The 24,334-nt window shown below is 37.9% G+C and overlaps 1 protein-coding gene across 1 annotated transcript; it reads right to left on the bottom strand.

The window, feature by feature from the left end:
* Window positions 1–19,124: 19,124 nt before the first annotated feature.
* LOC132267156 (G-type lectin S-receptor-like serine/threonine-protein kinase LECRK1) lies at window positions 19,125–21,880 on the bottom strand. Its single transcript, XM_059768234.1, has one exon. The coding sequence runs from the start codon at window positions 21,663–21,665 to the stop codon at window positions 19,371–19,373; it is 2,295 nt and encodes a 764-aa protein (XP_059624217.1). The 5' UTR covers window positions 21,666–21,880; the 3' UTR covers window positions 19,125–19,370.
* Between the last annotated feature and the right edge of the window lie 2,454 nt (window positions 21,881–24,334).

The following is a 24,334-nucleotide window of genomic DNA, read 5'->3' as shown; positions in this document are numbered from 1 at the left end:
ATTTAGTACACTTGAACTTGTATATTTGTTCCGTGAGTTTGACTTTCATTTAGTGTACTTGAGCATGTATACGTGGATGCCGTTGTTCGCTTTAACTTGTATGGGTAGCTTAGGATGCTCCCCGAGTCTCACTTGATATAGACGTTAAGTGGCATGAGCCCCTTTAACATGTTTCACCATAAGGTGATATAATTGTAAAATGCTAGGTCGATGCATGCTCATTTCCTACGAGTAACTTTATGTTACTCACCCCTATAATATTGGGGCATATTTCAGGTACAAGAATTAAAGTTGAGACTCCCATTATGCTTGGATGACTTGTGGACTTGAAGATTTCCATTTTATAAAGATTGGCTTGAAATGCCTTTATAGCTTTATATGTCAAAATGTGTATATTTGATTCCATTAATGTAATGTGTACATAAGTACACTCTTTACAATGTATTTGACATGTATGAGATAAGGCCAAGAGCCATTAACATGAAAGACTACAAGCATGTTCTCCTTAAAACTCAAGTATTGCCATTGTTACTTATTTGTGAGAATTGGTGGCTTTGTATGCTAAAACTTGTTAATGGAATGTAAAGAAGCTTTATGTCATGTTGGTGCATCTATTTTATCATATTGCATGCACTTACATACTCACTTTGGCAAACAATACCTTCCTTGATGAAACAAAAACTCTAAGTAGCATTTTTAGGGAGTTTTACCATATTCTGTTCCAGGGGCATTTTGGGTATTTCACAATGCGTTTTTTTCATTTTTCCACACGAGTCACATAGAAAACTCTATTTTGAAGGGGGGTTTCTTCTTTGTGTTTTTTCAGAAAATATCATCTTGGCCGTTAAAAATCAATATTTTTCCAAAAAATCCTTGCTGCTAGGTTTTGCAAATTTTTAGTACAAATGTAGTTGGTACTATTCATCAACTTTTTTTGAAAATTGTCACGACTGATCCAAAACTTCCGGAGGTCTTGTGGGTGTATTTTAAGATTGTATTTTCAATTTAGGCAATTTAAAAACCTCCTGAAGCCCTATTTCCAAAACTTGGGCAGTAACTCGGATTTGTTTTTTTCCTCTTGACCTGATTTTTCTTGGGGGCATCCTGGGCATTTTAGAATACATTTTTTTTTATTTCCGTCTGTGATCAGGTAGGAAACTTGATTTTAGGGGGGGTTTCTTCTTTAATTTTTTCCAGAAAAGTCCGCTTAGATGCCCGTTTTTACTCTCAATTGCAGCAGTAACGGGTTGACGGCACTGTAGCTGTCACGGCCTTCGTCGGGCTGCCGCGACGTCGATTTTGTTTTTGACCTTTCTCCCTCATCCGAACTCCAAATCAAGTGAATTTTTTTTTGAAATTGATTAATTTTCTATTGCCTATCCAACAGTGTGCTTAGATGTACCCAGATATTTCTGAATAATTACCAATTTACCCTTTTAGCTTTATTGTTCGTTTTTCTTTGTTTTATCGTTTCTCCTTCGTCCGGAATCCGAATAATGAAATTCTTGAGTCCATCATGATTATTTTTTCATTGTCTTCCCAGTGGTGTACTTGATAGCACTTGAATCCATTTTTTTGCAAAAATGACCATTTTGCCCCTAGGTTCCTTTTTGTCCGTTTTTGAAACGACACTTCCACATTTGTTTTCCTTTGGGTTCCGTGACCTCATTGAGGGTCACATTGGTGTCTTAGAGACGCATTCTATCTCTAGAGACCGTTGTTTCACCTTTCGCTTCCGCATTTCGGATCTGTTATCGGGTCATCTTTTGGTCATCACTGACGCACTGGGTTTACAAAACTTGAGCCGTCGCAGATTTTATCTTTTTCCATTTTCTGGAATTTTTTCTGATTTTTCGAGTGTATTCTCGTCTTACCTCGTTTTGCGTTCCACATGGGTCCCGAGTACCGTTTTAGTCATTTTCTTGAGTCGAGAATTTTAGAAATGTAATTTTAAATATTTTTAGTCATTTATAAGTGACGGGTTGGATTTTAGAATTTTTAGGAGGTCGGGACGACTTTTGGGTTCGTAAACTTCTCCCGATTTTGCCATTAGCAATGAGATGCATTGTGGTCTTTTCACACATATATACATATACATGTATCTATATATTACAAGTAGATATTTGTTGGGTAAGAATAGCATTTCATTGGAAGAGGAGGGGTATAATAGTAACTTAGCTTGAATTAAAAATCAACAAAAAGTTGCCACATGGCATTCTTGGGACCATATGACCATTTAGAGGACTTTACAAACACTCCATTTTCCTCTTCATTTCTGGCAATACTCCTTCTCTCTAACCCTTCTCCATCTTTCTTTATCTCTATCTATAAACACATACATATCTCCATATATTAAAGCTTGATTTTGGAGAGGGTAGAGTTGGATTTTGAGGAAGATCAAGAAGAGAAAGTTGAAGAGCACGTCAAAGGCCACATTTTGAGACCATGGTTGCTAGGGTTTGGAAGAATTTCAATTTTTGGGAGGCCTTAGGTCTTGTTTTGCTAGCTTCAATGAGGTAGGGGTTTCTAATGCATACATTCTTTGATTTTAGTGAATTAAATTCTTATAATTTGGCCATAGCATAATTAAATTGTATAGACTTGTTTATGGTTATGAGGTTCTTTGTGTATTAAATGTGAATGTTGTATATTATGTGATAGTTGGGTTTGTTTACTTGCTTATTTGAATGGTGTAAAAGAGCATGCTAAATTTAAGTTATTATGTGCCTAACATGCTTAATACTATGAATGTGAAATTAATTTTGCGAAGAATTTATATGATAAATTATCTTCCTACTATGCAAGCAGGGTGTGGCTAAGGCGTATGAAATTTTAATATTGTGAAAGCATTGAAAAGCATGAGGCATTTCATGCATGGCATTTGGTAGGAAAAAGGGAAAATGGATTTTGAGAATGGAAAAGAAATGGTTTATGGGAAAATGGCTTTGAAAGGAAAAGATTTGGAAATTTGTTGCAAAAACCCGGTCGCCTAGGAGTTACCTAGGGTCCGTGGCGTTAGTGCGACCTAGAGGGAACTATGGAGACTGCCCTAGTGTGGTTGAGTTACCTGAGCCCCAAATGACGCCATGGAGTTGCCATGAGTCAGGGACAGTTAGCCAACTCTTCTCTCGTGCCGCCATGGAGTTACCATGGGACGGGTTACACTAATGGTTTGGAAATGATGACAGAAAAGGTTTTGAAAATGGGGAGCGACATTGTATGACAGTGCATTCCATAACACGGCATCGTTCATTTATGACTTGGAGTATTGTTGTTGATATTGTGGTTATATTTTTCCCAGAAATGGCATGATTCCGATTTCTTTTTTTCTATTCTTTGTTTGGATTCACGGGGTTATAAGAGGTGTTTCTTAGGCACCTCCTATTGAGCAATTGGCTCACCTCTTTATTTTTCAGGACACGGAAAGGAAGTAGGGGACGACAATCTACCACAAGTTTAGTCGGGTTGACAGACTTGGACTCTTTTGTTCTTGATGTGTATAATACCCTTTTTGTTGTAAATTGTAATAGGTGACATTTTGGTATCTAGTTCATGGATGGGAATTCATTTTGATTCAAAGTGGTACATGTAAGGCCTTAAGCCCATACCTTAATGTATTATAGACATATTTAACTTCAAATGATGTAATAGACTCATGTATAGTTTTATTTGAATGTAATGATACGTAGTTAAGTTAAATTCATTGTCATATGCATGATTTGGGATAGGTTCAGACTTTAAATAGTGTCACTAAGGGACCAAGAGAGTGCCCATGTGCATAAGTGCTTGATTTTAGGCTTTTTTGAGCATTTTCAAGGTTCTAGTCATCTGGAACTGGTTCAACTTTTATGGAACCGGTTCAAGGGTGTAATTGGTTCACATTTGGGCATTCTACCCATGTGGAACCGGTTCAAGGAATTGGGTGTGATGTTTCCATTTTTCGCCATTTTTCTTTTTTTCGGGATTTTTGTAGCTGCAAGGGCATTTTCGTCTTTTGTCGTTTTGCGTATCGGACACTACGGAGAGTACCGGTTGTGTCTGAGAGTTGTATGGGGCATTTCATTGAGTTCAGAACTCTTTGAAATACAAGGGTAACCATTTTCGCATTTTTCAATTTTTCGGGCTGGATGGTCCCGTGTGGGACCCGTTACTGGAATTGTTGCTTATGGGAATTTTGGTTGGGTTCATTTGCATCTCATGTATTTTAATTAATGTATTTTATGTGGTTGTGGATAGATATGTGTATATATGTGTGTAATTGTGATTTAAGTTAAAGATAAAAAGAAAAATGTATATAATAAAAAGTGGGACCCACATGTTTATTTAGAAATGTAATACCCCTAATTTTAAAAGGATAGTCCTGGTATTTTAATAAATTATTTAATTGCATTTTTGTTTGTTTACGTGTGTTTTTATTTATTTAATTGTTTATTTGCCTGATGAGTTGAATTAATTAAATAAATTGTGTTATTTGTTTTATTTAATGAAATTACATGTTTAATTTGAGTATTGGTTTAATTGTATATTTTATTTTATTTAAATGGATTAAATATTTTAATTAATTAACTTTGTTTTATTAATTGGTAGTAGACATAGTTTTTACATTAGGTTTTGTTTTATGGGCCGATTAAGTTTCAGTTTAAGGTTTACCATACGTCTGCCTAGGGTTTTAGAACCCTATTCACGGCATAGTGAAGGCAGAGAGACGTTTAGAGAAGTCTGGGAGAAAACAGAAAGGGAAAACAGAACGTTCGCCAGAAACCTTATGAAGACGACGCTGAGATTTTGAACCGAAATCTCAAAGGCAAGTTCCATCTTACTACAATCCAACAGAGACTCAATACGCATGTACATCCTAACCAACTCAATAATAACTATGTAATCTGTACATATATATATATATCCACACTATGAGACTCTCACTGGACTATGATGAGGGTCTCAACCTGAGTAGAAGGCAACATACAAAACGCACCTGAGTGGGCATGACTACCTAAGCCTAACAGGGTATACCTCAACCAACATAGCTAACTACGCATCCTATTGCATATACGCTCCCTAACCGTCGACTCTGAGGCTCAAGCTCATATCGCGGTACCATAAAAATATATTTAAAGTCCGATCCTATCCATCCATAAGAAATCCAGTTAGTCGTTCAGCTTATTTAGCCGCACAGACTAGTGCATATAATCCAATCCATCCAGCAGTTAATAGAATAAATAATAAATGTAACTATCAACTAATTCATGTATTCCACAATCGATAATAAAACATTAAGTGTAAACATCAATTGTTCTATATTAAGCATGATAAAATGTTGTAAATTAACAGGTTTAACCGATACTACTCCGCAATGTCCAATAATTGATACTACAGGCCATACATGTAAACCAATTAATTCTAAGTAAGCATAACAAAATATAAAAGTTCACAGGTTTATTTTTATAATACTGGAATGTGACTAATTGAAAATCATCACTAAGAATTGCAATACTAAAATTAAACAACTTGCAATCCTTTCCACCCAAAAAACAGTAAACCAACTTAGTTCCAAATAAGCATACTAGAATATATAAATCCACATGCTTATTTTTATAACACTTGGACAGAATTAACTAAGAATTTTATTACTAAGAACTGCTATCCCAAAATTTAAGCAATTTGAAATCCTTTCATCTAGAAACAGTATACTGATTTATTTAAACATTGTCTACTGTCGCATTAAAAACAAAGTTGTTTTATTTTGTATAAATCTTCTCTCAGAGATTTTAATCAAGCTTAGAACATCTCCAAACACCCTAATACAACTCCTATCAGAATCTAAAAATCCCAAAATCTAAGCACCGTAGCCAAAACAGTCGTTGAAAAGCTAAAAAATTAAAAAAAAAAAAATCGAGGGAGCCGCCTCCCTAGTGCATGGAGCCGGCTCCCTCCTTGAGGGAGCCTGCTCCAAAGATCCTAGAGCCAGCTCCCTCCTTGAGGGAGCCTGCTCTTTGATTAAGGGAGCTTGCTCCCTTCTAACGAGAGCCGGTTCTCCTCCTGTTCCCTCTTCGTCTTCGAGTCCGGCGACTTCCCAGACATTTTTCCTCCATACCTAGGGTTCCTAGATGTTTAAATTAGATCCCGGCATGTTCCAGAAGCAATTAAATTCTTTATTCAATCACCAACATTAGTTAAACATGAATTATGCCAAAAAGAATTTAAACCGGAACAATTATCCATTCATGAACGTACTGTCAAAGTGATCACCCATACAAACCAGATTTAGTTTAATGTTTTGCCCAAGGTGATCCAAAACTGATTAAATCCTTTATTCATTAATTAACATCAATTAAAACATGAACCATGCAAGAAAAATTCAAAACAAGCAATATACGATTCATGAATACGTACTGATTTACTCAAATCCAACATTCAAAACCAAATTAATTTTAATGTTTAATTGCCTTTGAGATTTCGATTCAAAATCTCAGCGTCGTCTTCTTAAGGTTTACGGTAAACATTCTGTTTTCCCTTTTTGTTTTCTCCCAAACTTCTCTAAACGTCTCTCTGCCTTCACTATGCCATGAATATGGTTCTAAAACCCTAGGCAGACGTATGGTATGTATTTATAGACAATTATAATACCTAAGTCCAATTAAACCCTAAACTGAAACTTAATCGGCCCATAGAACAAAACCTAATGTATAAACTATGTCTGCTACCAACTAATAAAACAAAGTTAATTAATTAAAACATTTAATCCATTTAAATAAAATAAAATATACAATTAAACCAATACTTAAATTAAACATGTAATTTCATTAAATAAAACAAATAACACAATTCATTAAATTAATTCAACTCAACAGGAAAATAAATAATTAAATAAATAAAAACACACGTAAACAAACAAAAATACAATTAAATAATTTATTAAAATATCAGGACTATCCTTTTAAAATTAGGGGTAGGCCAAGAGGCCAATTTTTGGCCTCACTCTTTTTTCTTTAATCTCTCTCCCAGCTGGTCTCTCCCTCTCCCCACTTTTCTTGCTTTTTCTTTTTCTTTGTCTATCAAAACTTCAAGTTTTGATTTCTCCCACAATACTTGGTGTTTTTAGAAGTCGTTTGTGGCAAATTAAAGATCATGGTGAGATCTATGAGTTGATCGGAGCCGATCTCCATTTAGCCACCATTTAAGGGGATCTCAAAATCCTAGGATTTGAGGTGAAATTGGGGCTTTTCATCAATTTAGAGGTAGGGGTCTCTAATCCTCACTTTCTTGCACCTTTGTGAGTTTTTCTACTATAATTGTTGCCAATCATGCTTAATTTGAATTGATTGTCCCTTAAATGATTTAAATTGTGTATGTGAACCATGTAATTATGTATATTTGTTGATTTACATGGAAAGCATGCCTAATTGTTGATTTTCTATGCCTATTGTGTTCGTTAAATTGTTAGAATTTGTAATGAGGAATCATGTTAATTGTGTAATATTAATTTCCCCAATTCTCATAGTATTAAAAAGGCATGTGATATGTATTCAAAGCATTGGGCATGAAAAAGGGTGAAATGATTTGAAAAAGATGAAAAGGGGATTTTGGGGAGAATTTTAGATAAATGATTTTTGAGAAAACTCAGTCGCCGCGGAGTAACCAAAGGGCCGGTGTGTTAATGTAACCTAGAGGGAACTAGGGAGATCACTCTAGTGTGGTTGATTTATCTGGGCCCCAAATGATGCAACGGGGGTACCAAGGGTCAGGGACAGTAGCCAACCCTTCTCTCGTGTCACTGCAGAATCACCAAAGGACGGGTTACATTAACAGTTTGTGAAGCGATTCATGTTTTTTGAAAATGGGGTGTGATATGCATGGCATTGCATTCATGGCACGATATTTGTTTGTTTTGAACTTGGAATTGACATTGTACTTTCCCAGTTTAGCATGACCTCGCTGCCTGTTATTCTATTCATTGCTTGGATTCATAGGGCTACAAGAGGTGTGTCTTAGGCACTACCTACTGAGCTTTATGCTCACCCTATCATTTAACATTTTTCAGGGCCAGGAAAGGAAGTAGTGGACGCTGACCCTTCACAACTATGAGGAAGATTAGGAGTTTATTTTTGTGTGTCCTTTGTATACTTCCCATTCTTTTGTAAAGTCTCAAAGCTGTAGTAAAGTGCATTTATTTTTGCAAACCTTGACTATGTATTGTAATTATAATTCTCAATGAAATTTTGATGTAACTTGAGACTATGTAAACATTTTATGGTGAATGAGGCAAGTTATGTATGTGAAAAAACTTGAATTGTTGTCTATTCTTTTACCGTGAATTTGGACTTGTTGCAAATCAGGTTCATCATAGGTTTGGCAAGCATAAAGCATAGCCAGAATGCATATCTAGGGAGTTCAAGGTCCAGGGGCCTAGTTTCAGCCGGCTGACCCTCACCATCAGCCGACTGAAACCCCAGGTTCGGCTAACCGAATCAGTCGACCGAAACTTCTATAGTAAAAGTCCCGAGAGCATTCATCTTTAGCAATTGTTTCAGCCGGCCAATGATGAGCGCTGAAAAGTGTGCATTTAAACCGCTTAAGCTCGAGTATTCCAGGACTTTTATCTATCTTATTTTCTTCTTTTAGACTAATTTCATGTTATTGTCCTTTTCAGGTGTTTATCCCTAAAATAAGTCAATTCAGCCAAATTAGAGTATAAAAGAAGCAATTTCAAGCTGAATGGAAGAATGGAGCAAAGTGGTGGAAATCAGCAAGCTTCAATCAATTAGACATATTTTTGATCGATCTCACATTGATCGATCCAGCCCTACAAATATGTATCAAACCCCTTATCCTTATCCTCAAGAAATTCTATCTTCGATCGATCCAACTTTCTTCAGATCGATTGAACTTTCTTAATCTTATCCCCACCTACCACTTTTGTCTTTTTCCCAAAATATCCCAAAAATATCTCAGATTTGTCTTATTCCAAAAAGGCGCTGCCATGGATTGATCGATCTGGCCTTACTTCGATGGATCTGGCAAGAGTTCGATCGATCTCATCTGAATTCGATCGATTGAACCTCCTCAAGTCCGAAATAAAACAGAATCCAGCTCATTAAAAGATGGCTCGTGGTGCAATCATTGAAGGGACCCTAGTGCACGAGACCTAACCATTGGGTGTGACACTTGAGCTACCTATATAAGGATTTTAAGCCATTTATATCATACATCATCATAGATATCATATACTATCTTGGAAAGGAGGCTAGAGATTAGAGAGACATACACTATTTTGGTAGTTCTTCCATTCTTTTAGGGTTTCCATCAAGAAGAAGATCATTCCTACCATGGAGATGGCCCTTGAGGGTTAGATGACTACAGCAATGAGTGGCTAAACATCTTCTTAGAGCTAGAGTTAGCCTTAAGCATGCCTTCTAGACCTTGATGCTTTGTATTTTGAGGGGATTTGTGTTGTAATCTTGTCTTGACATTTGATTTATATATGAATCTTATTTTTACAATGATTTGTGTTGATTAATACTTCTAATTGATCATTTCATTCTATCCATATGTCTATGTATACTAGAATAGATGTTCATGTGTTTATCTCTTGGTTTTGTGATATTAATGCATGTCTATGTGTATTGATGCTATGAATCTAGAGATTGTTAAGGCATAGTGCTTAAATAGAATACTCTTGTGATTTGTTTGATAGTTCATGCTCATTTCTTGATGGATTGTGCCTCTACCTTAGTTTAATTAGTTTAATTTTCATATCCTTAGCTTAGATGTAGTGTAGTTGCTTTACTTTCTTAGATGTGAGGACAATCAATGCTTGTTGTTTGATGTTCCATACTTATGAATGCAAGTAATATAATTCTCTAACTTGTTAGTGTATTGATTGTGAGCTTAAAGGACAGAATAATGACTTAGTTTGATCTATTGTGCTATTCACTAGGTTGTCTAGACAATGTATACTTAATAATTCAATCCATGCTTGTTGATTCAATCAATCACACCTCTTTATATTGCAACACATATTTCCCCTCATTCATTACACATTGAGTATTTAGAATAATGATGTTTAGTGGTGACCTCTAGATCCCAAGACTTCTCTCTCTTGTTTTCTATCCTTTATTTGTTTTAGTTGCCTTGTTTTGAATCTATTTACATTGTATTTTAAGTAACCAATCAAAACATCTTTTGATCACTCGATCTACTAATCCGACCTTGTTTCCATTTCAAGCACGCACCCAATCCCTTAGGACGATCCCTACTCACCCTAGCTATATTAGTAGTTAAAGGTAGTAGTGACACTTTATAAATTTAAACTTGACCACACTTTTATTGCAACTTTGGTGCACATGCGATGACCCACACCAGCTAACCCTGTAGGTCAGCCGACTAAACCTGCTCTGTCAGCCAGCCGATAAAGGCTCATTAGCCGGCTGATCATCCCCTTTGAACCGCATTGTTTGACTATTGTTATATGGTTGTATTCTAAAGTATTTTGAACCCCAAATCGATCCTTATGATGATTTTGGACACAAGAAATAGATGGTATGATCTAGATGAACTCGAGTTCGGGTAAGGACCCGGTTAACGATTCGAACCCACGAGTTCGGGTCGTTACAAAATTGGTATCAGAGCGATGGTTCGAAAACCTTTAGGATGATGGGTAGAGGCCTACATAGGGTTGCATGGGAAGTTGTTTGCATTGTGTATATGTTATGTGTTTTATTATTTAAAGAAATATGTTTAACTGTTTGAATGCTTATGTGCTTACGTGTTTATATTAAAGTGTTACTTGCATAGTTTTGTATGCTAAGTGTTGGTATGGCATCATTTCATGTTGAGTCATCCATGGTGGACCTTAGTGTCATGTCATTGAATCGTTTCCTTGTTTTATAGCAAGATGCCACCACGAAGGGAACCCAAAGGTATTGGCTCTAGGCCGACAAGAAGAGATGTTGGCGAGAGCTCTAGCTCCAATCCAGCAGAGTAAATTGAAGGAGATACACTTCTTAGGGATTTGATTACCCCAAGAGGTGTTTCCACCAGAAGGAATGATGATGTTGAAGCACCCGTTGAAGAGGGTAAAGGTTCAGCGGAACTAACATTGAACCACTTGTTGTAGAATGCTTTGAGGGAAACAATTGCTACTTTTCCGCAATCAATACCTCAACCAGTAGTTCAGGTGGAGGAGACGCCAGTGCAGAAACGTCTTAAGTTAATTTCTGGATTTTCGAAGTTGATGCCAATGATGTTCGAAGGTGGTGTAGATCCCATGGTAGTGGATGACTACATGAATCAAGTGGAAACTTAGTTGACCTCTATGGATGTGATGGATGATTATGTGAAAATCATCCTAGCCACTTACAAGTTTACTAAGGATGCTAAGCTTTGGTGGAAGTCAGTCACCAATCGGCACAAGATAGAAGAGATGAGTTGGGATAGGTTTAAAGAGTTGTTCTATGAGAAGTATTTTCCGGTCACCAAGAGATAGGAACTAAAGGACCAGTTTAATGGCCTTATCTAAGGCAATATGTCGGTGACAGAGTATAAGAACAAGTTTACCTCACTGTCTCACTTTGCTTTAAAGATGGTGAGTAACGAAGTTGACAAGGTTTGGAAGTTTGTCTCTGGGCTTGATTATAAAATGAGGCCGTTGATAACGGTACAGTACATCAAAGTTTACTCAGAAACAGTAGAAAGGGCATTAATATTAGAGGCTGAAGTAAAAAATAGAAATACAGGAAAAGAATAGTAGAGACAAAAGAGGAATATTGGGTCATCTTCAGAGGGACCTTCATAGAAGAGGAATAAGGGTGGTTCGTCTTAGTTTCAAGGACAGCAGTTTACACGATCCGCTCCTACCACTCTTATGTCAGCTGGGTCTAATAAAATGGAGTCATTTGTTTTCAATGTCAGCAGCCTGGACATTATAAGTCCAATTGCCCCATGAGATCGTCTTCAGTTTCTTCAGCTCTGAGAGCTTATTATGGGTGTGGCTAGCAGGGCCATTTGATTTGAGATTGCCCGAATCAAAGAGCAGGTGCCAATAGTGGCAGAGGGTCACGGCAGAGGCCGTCGCAGTTGGCTATAGTTCAATCGGGTTTCAGACCACCACCACCACCACCACCGCCTGCATTGTCTTCACAGGGATCATGGCCAGCTAAGAGGGATACTCGTGTGCATCGGTGCAACATTCAGGTGTTCAGGTTGGCAGTTCTCAAGCACAGGCACCACAAGGACGTGTCTTTGTACTTGCACCGACTGATGCATCTTCTGGTCCATCAGTTCTCCGGGGTATCTTTCCAGTGTTTGGTTTTTGGGCTCGTGTTCTCTTTAACTCTGGTGCATCTCATTCCTTTATTTCATCATCATTTGTACTTGCATCGGGGTTAGAGGTCAGTTTCATGGATCGGCCATTGTGCGTTGAAACGCCAGTTGGGGTTTCAATGTCCTTGAGTCGAGTTATGCGAGACTGTTCCACCGTGATAGCCGAGTGGACTTTTGCGTTTGACCTTATCTTCCTGGAGATTACTAGCTTTGATGTCATTCTCAGGATGGATTGGTTAGCTTGATTCCGTGCTATGATCGACTGTTTCAGAGGTAGAGTCACGGTTTGTACTCCCGAGGGAGATTGCTTCTTTTTTATAGGAGATCAAAGTGATTCCCAACCTTCATCATTGTATGGAATTTGTGGACAGAGTTGTGGTGATTACTTCTTGGCTAGTCTTTTAGCTGAAGAAAATGATGTTGTGGAAGAAGATTATCCTACGGTTGCTCGTGATTTTCTGGATGTGTTTCCTGAGGATTTGATAAAGTTGCCTCCACACCGAGAAGTGGAGTTCACAATTGATTTGATGCCCGATACCGCACTGATTTCTATGGCACCTGTTGAATTAGAAAAATTGAAGAAGCAGCTTGATGATTTGAGGATGAAAGGTTTCATCTGACCGAGTGTGTCACCGTGGGGCGCACCGGTCTTGTTTGTTGAGAAGAAAGATGGTTCTTTGAGGTTATGCATTGATTACCGAAAGTTGAATTATGCCACCATCAAAAACAAGTATTCTTTGCCAAGGATAGATGACTTGTTTGATCAGTTGAGGGGAGCCAATTGCTTCTCGAAGATTGATTTGAGGTCTGGTTATTATCAGTTGCGGGTCAGGGATGAGGATATCCTAAAGACGGCGTTCTATACACGGTATAGACACTATGAGTTCCTTATTATGCCTTTTAGCTTGACTAATGCACCAGCAGCATTCATGGACTTGATGAACCGTGTCTTTCATGATTACTTGGACTAGTTTGTGGTAGCTTTCGTGGACGACATTCTTGTGTATTCACGATCTCGAGAGGAGCACAAGATCCATTCGAGCACTGTATTGCATATTTTGCAGGAGCACCGATTGTACGCCAAATATGAGAAGTGTGAGTTTTGGCTACAGGAGGTGAAGTTTTGGGGACATGTTGTTCCGGAAGGTGGAGTGTCAGTGGATCCATCGAAGATTGAAGTAGTTTTGACTTGGGAGCAACCCAAGAATGTTTTTGAGATCCAGAGTTTTCTTGGCCTAGCGGGTTATTATCGGAGATTTGTGAAAGATTTGTCTTGTTTGGCAGTGCCTAGACTCGCTGGACCTAGAAAGGGATCAAGTTTGTATGGAATGAAGTATGTGAGTCATCCTTTCAAGAGTTGAAGACAATGTTAGTGATACCTGAGCATGGCTTGGGTTATGTGATTTATTGTGACGCTTCACGTGATGGTTTGGGATGTGTGCTGATGCTGGATGGTAGAGTAGTGGCTTATGGGTCTCAATAGTTGAAGACTCATGGGTATAACTACCCTACACATGATCTATAATTAGCGGCAGTTATGTTTGCTTTGAAGTGTTAGAGACATTACTTGTATGGTGAGAGATTTGAAGTGTTTTCAGATCATAAAAGTCTCAAGTACGTTTTCTCTCAAAAGGACTTGAACAACAGACAAAGGCGATGGGTTGAGTTCTTGGAAGATTACAATTTTGATTTGCAGTATCATCTGGGCAAGGCAAATGTGGTAGCGGATGCCTTAAGCTGGAAATCTCGTGGAACTTTGGCCGATTTAGCTATTCGAAAGTGGAAGATGCTTGAGAGTTTGGCAGAGATAGGATTGCAATGCTCTGATGACGGTGTATGCAATGAGTCGGCATTCTTGTTTAGTTTTGTGGCTCAATGTACTCTTGTTGGACGAGTAATTGAGTCATAGAGACAGGATCCGGATTTGGATGCCATTCACACTTTGATTTCAAGTGGTGAGATAGTGAAAAATTGGACCTTACATGCAGATAGAGGTCTACGGTTCAGAGATTTATTGGTTGTTCCCACAACTTGTCATGAGGACGTTCTTCGGGAGTTTCATACTTCCCGCTTTGCTATTCATCTAGGTGGTACCAAGATATATCACAATCTGAGACGCCAGTATTGATGGAATGGAATGAAGAAGGATGTTGCACAGTTTGTAACTAAGTGCCTTACCTATCAACAGGTGAAGGCCGAGCATTAGAGACTAGCTGGTTTGTTGCAACCATTGCCTACAGCACAGTGGAAATGGGAGCAGATTGCTATGGATTTTGTGACAGGTCTTCCTAAGTCCCGAAGGGGTAATGAAGCCATATGGGTCATCATTGACAGATTGACCAAGACGGCTCACTTTTTTCCTATTAAGGCAATAGACGACGCATAGGTGCTTGGTGTTCTATATGTGAAGGAGATTGTAAGGTTGTATAGAGTTCCAGTAACCATTGTTTCAGATAGGGATGCCAAGTTCACTTCGAAGTTCTGTGAAGGACTTCAATCAGCATTTGACTCAACGTTGCACCTTAGTACATCATTCCATCCACAGACAGATGGCCAGTCGGAGCGTACCATCCAGATCTTAGAGGATATGCTTCGGGCATGTGTGCTTGATTTGGGAGGTAGTTGGGAGGATCACCTTCCACTTATTGAGTTTGCCTACAACAATAGTTATCAGGCGAGCATTGAGATGGCTCCATTTAAGGTGTTGTACGGCATACCTTGTAGTTTTCTAGTCTGTTGGACTAAGGTGGGCAAGACAGCCGCCTTAGGACCTGACATATTACTCAAGACTACCGATAAGATTAAGCTGATCAGACAGAGGTTGCCCACAGCTCAGAGCCGACAGAAGAGCTATGATGATAGGCAGAGACGACCGCTATCTTTTGAGGTGGGAGACCATGTTTTTCTACGGGTTTTTCCACGGAAGGGATGATGAGATTTGGAAAAAGTGGTAAGTTGTCGCCATGATTCATTGTACCATTTGAGATCTTAGATTACGTAGGAGAGGTTGCCTATAGAATTGCCTTGCCACCGCAGATGGACAGGGTTCATAACATGTTTCATGTATCGATGTTACGAAAATATGAACCGGATCCATCATACGTTTTGAATTGGGTTGATGTGGATATTGATAAGGATGTCTCCTATGAAGAAGGGCCAGTTCAGATCCTTGACACATGGCAAAAGGTGTTAAGGGACAAAACGATACCGCTAGTGAAAGTTCTTTGGAGGCATCACGGGGTCGAGGAGGCTACTTGGGAGCTTGAGTAGGAAGTTCGCTCCAAGTATCCAAAGTTGTTTTCTTTCCCAGGTATGACTTGACTTCGGGGATGAAATCCTTTTAAGTTGGGGAGATTGTGATGTTTCCATTTTTCGCCATTTTTCTTTTTCGCCGGGATTTTTGTTGCTGCAAGGGCGTTTTCGTCTTTTGTCGTTTTGCGTATCGGACACTACGGAGAGTACCGGTTGTGTCCGAGAGTTGTCTAGGGCATTTCATTGAGATCAAAACTCTTTGAAATGCAAGGGTAACCATTTTCGCATTTTTTAGTTTTTCGGGTCGAATGGTCCCGTGTGGGACCCGTTACCGGAATTGTTGTTTACGGGAATCTTGGTCGGATCCATTTGCATCTCATGTATTTTATGTAGTTGTGGAAATATATGTGTATATATGTGTGTAATTGTGGTTTAAATTAAAGATAAAAAGAAAAATGTATGTAATAAAAAGTGGGACCCACATGTTTATTTAGAAACAAGCCAAGAGGCCAATTTTTGGCCTTACTCTTTTTTCTTCACTCTCTTTCCTCGCTGGTCTCTCCCTCTCACCACTTTTTTTGCTTTTTCTTTTTCTTTTTCTATTAAAACTTCAAGTTTTAATTTCTCCCACAATACTTGGTATTTTTAGAAGCCGTTTGCGGCAAATTAAAGATCACGGCGAGATCTATGAGTTGATCAGAGCCGATCTCCATTCGGCCACCATTTAGGGGGATCTCAAAATCCTAGGGTTTGAGGTAAAATTGGGGTTGTTCATCAATTTAGAGGTAGGGGTCTCTAATCCTCACTTTCTTGCACTTTTGTGAGTTTTTCTACTATAATTGTTGTCAATTATGCTTAATTTGAATTGATTGTTTCTTAAATGATTTAAATTGTGTATGTGAAGCATGCAATTATGTATATTTGTTGATTTACATGGAAAGCATGCCTAAATGTTGATTTTCTATGCCTATTGTGTTCGTTAAATTGTTAAAATTTGTAATGAGGAAGCATGTTAATTGTGTAATATTAATTTTCCCAATTCTCATAGTATTAAAAAGGCATGTGATATGCATTCAAAGCATTGGGCATGAAAAAGGGTGAAATGATTTGAAAAAGATGAAAAAGGGATTTTGGAGAGAATTTTGGATAAATGATTTTTGAGAAAACCCGGTCGCCGCGGAGTCACCAAAGGGCCAATGTGTTAATGTAAACTAGAGGGAACTAGAGAGATCGCCCTAACGTGGTTGAGCTATCTGGGCCCCAAATGACGCCATGGGGGTACCAAGGGTCAGAGACAGTAGCCAACCCTTCTCTCGTGTCACTGCAGAATCACCAAAGGACGGGTTACATTAACAGTTTGTGAAGCGATGCATGTTTTTTGAAAATGGGGTGTGATATGCATGGCATTGCATTCATGGCACGATATTTGTTTGTTTTGAACTTGGAATTGACATTGTACTTTCCCGGTTTAGCATGACCTCGCTGCCTGTTATTCTATTCATTGCTTGGATTCATAGGGCTACAAGAGGTGTGTCTTAGGCACTACCTACTGAGCTTTATGCTCACCCTATCATTTAACATTTTTCAGGGCCAGGAAAGGAAGTAGTGGACGCTGACCCTTCACAACTATGAGGAAGATTAGGAGTTTATTTTTGTGTGTCCTTTGTATACTTCCTATTCTTTTGTAAAGTCTCAAAGCCGTAGTAAAGTGCATTCATTTTTGTAAACCTTGACTATGCATTGTAATTATAATTCTCAATGAAATTTTGATGTAACTTGAGACTATGTAAACATTTTATGGTGAATGGGGCAAGTTATGTATGTTAAAAATCTTGAATTGTTGTCTATTCTTTTGCCGTGAATTTGGACTTGTTGCAAATCAGGTTCATCATAGGTTTAGCGAGCATAAAGCATAGCCAGAATGCATTTCCAAGGAGTTCAGGGTCAAGGGGCCTAGTTTCGGCCGGCTGACCCTCACCATTAACCGACCGAAACCCCAGTTCGGCCGACCGAATCAGCCGATCGAAACTTCTATAGTAAAAGTCCCGAGAGCATTCATCTTTAGCAATCGTTTCAGCCGGTTGACCCTTTTAGGTCAGCTGACTGAACCTGCCATGTCAGTCTATCGATGAAGGCCCACCAGCCGTCTGACCATCCCCTTTGACCTGCATTGTTTGACTATTGTTGTATAGTTGTATTCTAAAGTATCTTAAACCCCGGATCGATCCTTATACTGATTTTGGACACAGGAAATAGATGGTATGATCTAGATGACCTCGGGTTCAGGTAAGGACCCGGTTAACAATTCGGACCCACGAGTTCGGGTCGTTACATTGGGAACTGGTTTAAGTCCTCCAGTGCACTTTTTGGCTTTCACAGTTTGTCAGCTTGGATCACCTGACTTCGTGCAGTCATAACTTCTTCATTCTAAACCCAAATAGGGTCATTCTTGAGTCCATTTTCAAGGATTTTGAGTTTGCTTTCCAATGTGACCAACTTCACCTTCAAATTCTATTCATGTTGAGAGATATGGTTGTTTTAGTGGGATAGTGCCAGAATTTTCCTTAAACCGAGTAAGGGCACTTTTAGGAAATTATGACCAATGGCCGTAAAGCCTCTTCGAAATGTCATAGAATGACTAGAATGTTTGTTTTAAACTTCATTTGACTAGTTGAAGGACAGATTATCCTCTCATATTATAAAATGACCATTTTACCCCTAGTGTATCCCCAGATTCGAGTAAGAACCCGGTTAGCGATTCAAACCCCCGGGTTTGAGTCGTTACAGGTGAATTGATTCTTTTATGAAATCTTCTAATTTTTGTTTTTGTATTTTTTTTAAAAATAAAATATTGAGTTTTATATAAAGTTTATTTATTTAACAAAAATATTTATTTCATCACGTGCATCGCATGTGAATTTTCCTAGTATGTAATAAATAAGCTAACTTTTCTCACTAATAGATGCGTGGTTTATTTGAAATAAGAAATATGCCAATTACAAATTTATATCTCACATTTATGACTCAGTCTGCTTGCTTTATCCGCCGGCTCTTGATCCATCTGCAACATGGGATCGCACACCCTGCTTACGAGTGATATTGAGTGCCCTAGGCATACTAAGTCCCGACCAATGACCATGCATCATTTCAAAAAAAAGTTGGCACATCAAATTGTAAAATTATTGATAATGAGACAATATGTTATATTTAATTAGATGGGTATACTTATGACGTGGCATGCCTAGAACACCCAATATCTACTCCATGCTTACCCACTCTACACACACTATTATATTGGAGTATCAAGTTTTCGATTCCCACTGCTGCTAGTTCAGACTCCACTGCCCACATTGACAAGTTGGAGCTACATTCTGAAACTTCCAATTGCTAAATTTCCACTCCGTTGATTGAAGAAAAAAGATTGAAGAAATTCTGTCACTTGTTACAAAATGACTATGTTTTTGCCCATGAGGAAACTAGAAGCAATTGCATAAGAAATTGCATGTCCATGAGGATATTTATTTAAACTAAAAGATTTGATACCCAGAATATGTTGAATTTTAGATAGAGAATTTATTTGTGCCATTTCATCTGGAGAAAAGTCCTTAACAGAAGGAATACATCATACTGAAAGAAAATATATATATATATATATATATATATATATATATATAAAACTCACCATAACGTGGTTTCATTATTCAATATAGCATGGATCCTAGACATAAAAAGGAAGCAGATAGTGAAAAGAGTTTGATTCTTTTGTTGTTCGGCTTACAAAACCATAAATCAGAGGCCTAGATGGAACTAATAAAGGAAGTAGGAGAGGGAGGAGTTGGTATGTCAACAGTCCCTTCCAACATCAACACCACCTTCTTCATGGAAGGGCGAAGCGATGGGTCATCCTGGATGCACCAAATTCCCACCCGAACCATCCTCTCCAGTTTGCTCTTATCCACCTTTTCATCCTGCACCAGCTTGTCCAGCCTATCAGAGTCGAAGCAGTGGAAGACCCAATCTGCAAGAATTACTTCAGCCTCGGCAAAGTCTGGATCCAGGCTTCTTCGACAACATATGATCTCCAGCAACATGATCCCAAAGCTGAACACATCTGCTTTCACCGTTATGGCCAAATTCATGTGCCATTCAGGCGCGACATAGCCCCTCGTTCCTCTCACTCCAGTATAAGTCCTGGTTTGGTTGGGGTTCATCAGCTTTGACAACCCAAAATCTGCAACTTTTGCACAATGCCTTTCATCCATTAGGATGTTTTGAGGTTTTATATCGCAGTGGATGATCTGAGTCTCGCACTCCTCGTGCAGATACAGAATGCCCCTAGCCACATTCACGGCAATTCTAACTCTTTCCTCCCATCTTGGCTTTGTTTCAGACTTGAAAAGGACATCTGCAAGTGACCCATTGCTCATGAACTCATACACCAGAAGCCTATTAGTTCCATCGTGGCAATAACCAAGCAACTTCACTAGGTTCTTGTGATGGGTTCTTCCAATTACTTTCATCTCATTTAGGAATTCTCTTTCGCCTTCAGCCACCACTGTCTCTAGTCTCTTAACGGCAACAGCTCTCTTGCTGTTTGATAAAATCCCTTTAAACACTGTCCCTGAAGCTCCTTTCCCCAATACTTCCCCAAAACCATTGGTTGCTTGCTCAAGCTCACCATAAGTAAAAGACCGAAGAATAAACTCCTCAATCAATTCATCATTCCCACCATTCAATAACTTTTTGTACCCCTTCACACGGTATTTGTAAATCAGAACCCCAGATATCGCTAGCACAGTAAAAGCAACAGATAGTACCGCAACACTAACAATAAGAACTTTGGATTGCTTTTCTTTTTTGAATTCTCTGCTTCCTACTTTGACAAGTGTAGTTACTTGATCATTCAGCTGAAATCTTCCGAATTTTAGTGGAAGCTTTTGTTTCATGCACTTCTCATCTTTATAGAGCACAACTTCACAGTCGTAATCTTTCAAACACTCATCTTTGCAAGCAAATTTACTCTTGTTGTGGAGTGTGGAATACGAATTTTCTAACCAAGCAACATTATCTAACTCATCAAAATTAAATGAAACATTCCCATTCCTAACATAATTTCTGTTGCAGCCCAAGTCCTTCTGGCCCTCGTCAATCAAAACAAAACCAGGAAGACATGTACAAACAGCTTCTTGATTCATCAAGGAACAATATTGATTCTGACCACACAAGCCTTTAGGAAGACACTTGTTGCTGGAAGATGACCACTCAACTGTCCAATCATCATCACTCCGATTCAAGCCATATGAGTAAACCCTGAATATTCCATCTGCATCAACTGTCATGCGGTACATCAGTTTATCAGAGACATCTCCCCCATCATACAGATTCTTTATATTGCCACTGGTGTTAAGCAAGTATAATTGGCCCTTGTCATCAAAATTTAGAGTCACGTTGTTTCCGGCTCCGTGTATTCCCGAATCCCAGTAACCATATTCTACTAAATTCGGGCTGTCTGCTGGATATTGCGCTAGGTATCCGTCCTCCTGCATTAAGATCCGAAACTTCCCAGTGGAGTGATCGTCCTTAGAGACGCTAGAGAACAACTCTTTCGGCTCTGCAAATTGGCGAAGCTTCTGACGGGGTAAAAAGGTGTCTGTTGGAGCGTTAAAGCTCTGCCATACGATCTCTGAACGTGAATTATAGAGAACGAAGTTGCCGGTGTCCAGCATGGAAGCTGATGAACCAGTCTGGTTCCCACCGGCAATTGTTATCTCAGGGTCCTCCCCCTGTCGCAATACCAACCTTCCATCATCACCCAAAAGCAATTTACTATCTCTGTGAAATGGTGGATCATCTCGCTTCGCTGTCCATATGACTGTTTTCGGGGCAATTGTTGCGTACCAGATGCCTATGGAGAAGCCATCACCATTTGGGTAGAACCCAAATGCAAATTGGCCAGAACCGGAGGACCAAAATGAGTTGCTAGAGGCTGGAGAGAGAGAGGAGCCTAGGCTTATGATGGAGTTTCTTTGTTGAGCAGTTGCTAATGAAAATTCAGTGATCAAAACAAGAAACAGACAGAATATTGGAGCCATGCGTAGGTTGGAGTGATTTGGGGATCTTTGGTTCTCTTGTATGGTGAAGAAATCTATATATCATGATTCATTGTTCTGGGCTTTGAGTCTTTAGACTCACTCACGACTTTGAACTGAAAATAAAACAGTCTTTCAAATAAACAAGACGTGTGTGGTGGAGGGAACCCAGATTTTCTATCCAAATTGTGGAATTTTAACAGCAATGACTGTCTTTGGGACTATTAGCCAGACATTTTCACATTCTTCTTATAAACTTTCATGAAAAGACAAGATTGTCCCTAATTAGTGACAAAAATTTCACACACCCACACCCAAACAGACTCTTTCACCAACTCTATTTAGCAGCCATGATGGGAGTCAAGTCAACTTGTGGAATTTTAGCAGCAATGAGTGGCTTTGGGACTACTAGCCACGCATTTTCTATCCAAATTGTGAGAGTCAAGTCTGTGGAATTTTAGCAGCAATAACTCTGGCTGTGGAATTTAGATAAAAATAGTCTAGAGTGGAATAGGGGATCTGTTTCAGCCGGTCCTAGGGTAAAAAGTAAAAAAGTGAAAAAATATATATTTCTGGAAATATATAATATATACACAATATATATTAATTATAGGATTTATATATGCCGTTGTCATCTTCATCAGCAAAATACTGTTACAGCCAGCCCTTCATCACTTTATTTTTCCGTGATGTGTAAATTAATTTGCAAAATGCTTATATGTCTCCTATGTATTGGTCCGGATCACAAATGAGATGGTGGATACCAAACCACTTAATAATTTGTGGTATCCAAATTGTGGACGATAAGTCACCTGTGGAATTTTAGTAGACTCTTGCTTGGGAGTCAAGTCTTGTAGAATTTTAGCCAGCAATGACTGTGTCTTTGGGACTATTAGCCAGACATTTTCTATCCAAATTGTGGGATTTGTGAAGGAGAAGAGAAAAAGCTAACGACCGAGTCATATTATTTTTTGCACCGAGAAATTCTTAGTAACATTTCAAAACCAACTATTAAGTAAATTTGTCCAAATGTGCTGATGTGTAAATTAATTTGCAAAATGCTTACATGTGTGTTATGTATTGGTCAAATCACAAATGAGATAGTGGGTACCGAACCACTTAATAATTTGTGGTATCCAAATTGAGGAAGTCAAGTCACTTGTGGAATTTTAGCGGTTTGGGACCATTAGCCAGACATTTTCTATCCAAATTGTGGGAGTCAAGTCAGCAGCAATGACCAGGGCCGGCTGAAGCTTACCCGAGTTTGGCGATAGCTAAGGGCCTAAAGCCCCACCCAATAAGTCCAAAAATTTGGATATTTTATATATTTTAAATTTTTTGAAAAATATATTATTTTCTTTTAAGTATTAAACCTCGACCAATAAAAAGATTTGATAGTGGGCTTAAATTTTTTTTTATCATTTCTCACCTTCTTTATTTTGAACGCCCAAATATTTTTTCTTTATATATTATAACTTATCTAAAATTTTATTTATTTCTATTATTAGAACTAAATCAAGAGAGAAATTTAATAGTGAGCCAAAAATATTCTTATCCTTTTATCAAATTTTTTATTTCTAATTTTTTTTTTTCACAATACTTGGGTCCCTTCATTGGAGGATGAAGTTTATCCTCCCTGCTAATGTGGCCCAATACAATTTAGACATATGTCCAAATTTTTAAAATTTTTAAAAATGATTATTATCCAACTTCTTACACATTAAACCCAAATTCAAATTTTTTTTTTTTCTTTCCCTATTTAAAATTTTTAGAATCCCTTAAACCCAAACCCAATTTTTTTTTTATTCCCCCCTCTCTATACCCCCCAAATCTCCATACCCAACCTCAATATGAAATCTCGTCTATCTACATCAATCAATCACTCAACTTTTATTCAATATGTAAAACAATATACAAATCAACAGAAGAAGAAGAAGAAGCTCATAAGTGACACAAAATTGCACCAAATTGGAATTTGCAGTATTCACAAACTTTTAATCTTTCATTTATATATTTTTCACCAATGAAGAAAAAAAAAAAAAGAAAAAAAAAAAGCGCTTGTAGCCCTATCAATTAAAGGTGTTGGGAATTTAACAGGAATGCAAAAGATAAATCTAACTCTAACCAAAATTAGATTTACGAAAAAAGTTATCTTTGACTAAGAAATAAATATACGAGAAATTTTTTATTTTAATATAGATTAATATCAAATTTTTATATAATATTTTAAGCTCTTATTCCATCCCTATTCAAATATAATATATTCTTTAAATAAATTTAGTATTTTTTCAATTTGGATATAAAAACAAGCATATTCTTTTAGAAAGGAAAAAAAAAAACCCTTTGGGATTCGGTTTAACCTGTAAGAAAATAGGGAATAATAAATTTTATAAAATTTAAAATTTTAAACATGTGTCTAAATTGTATTGAGGCACATCAGTTGGGAGGATGAACTTTATCCTTTAAAGGAAGGACCCAAGTATTGTCCTTTTTATTCTCACTATTATCCTCGATTCCTCATTACATATATATATATATATATATATATATATATATATATATATATATATATATATAATGATAATTCTCATTATCATTATTACAACAACATTAAATATTAAATATGGTTGGAATTGGTAAAACTTTTCATATTTTTGTAAGACTCTTATTAA

This window comes from Cornus florida, unplaced genomic scaffold, assembly GCF_030987335.1.
Source record: "Cornus florida cultivar Cherokee Brave unplaced genomic scaffold, ASM3098733v1 CherokeeBrave_3.0.0_Hap2_Chr07, whole genome shotgun sequence".
NCBI classification, from domain to species: Eukaryota; Viridiplantae; Streptophyta; class Magnoliopsida; order Cornales; family Cornaceae; genus Cornus; species Cornus florida.
Note: the sequence above shows the minus strand (reverse complement) of the source record. Positions and strands in the feature narration are given on the sequence as shown.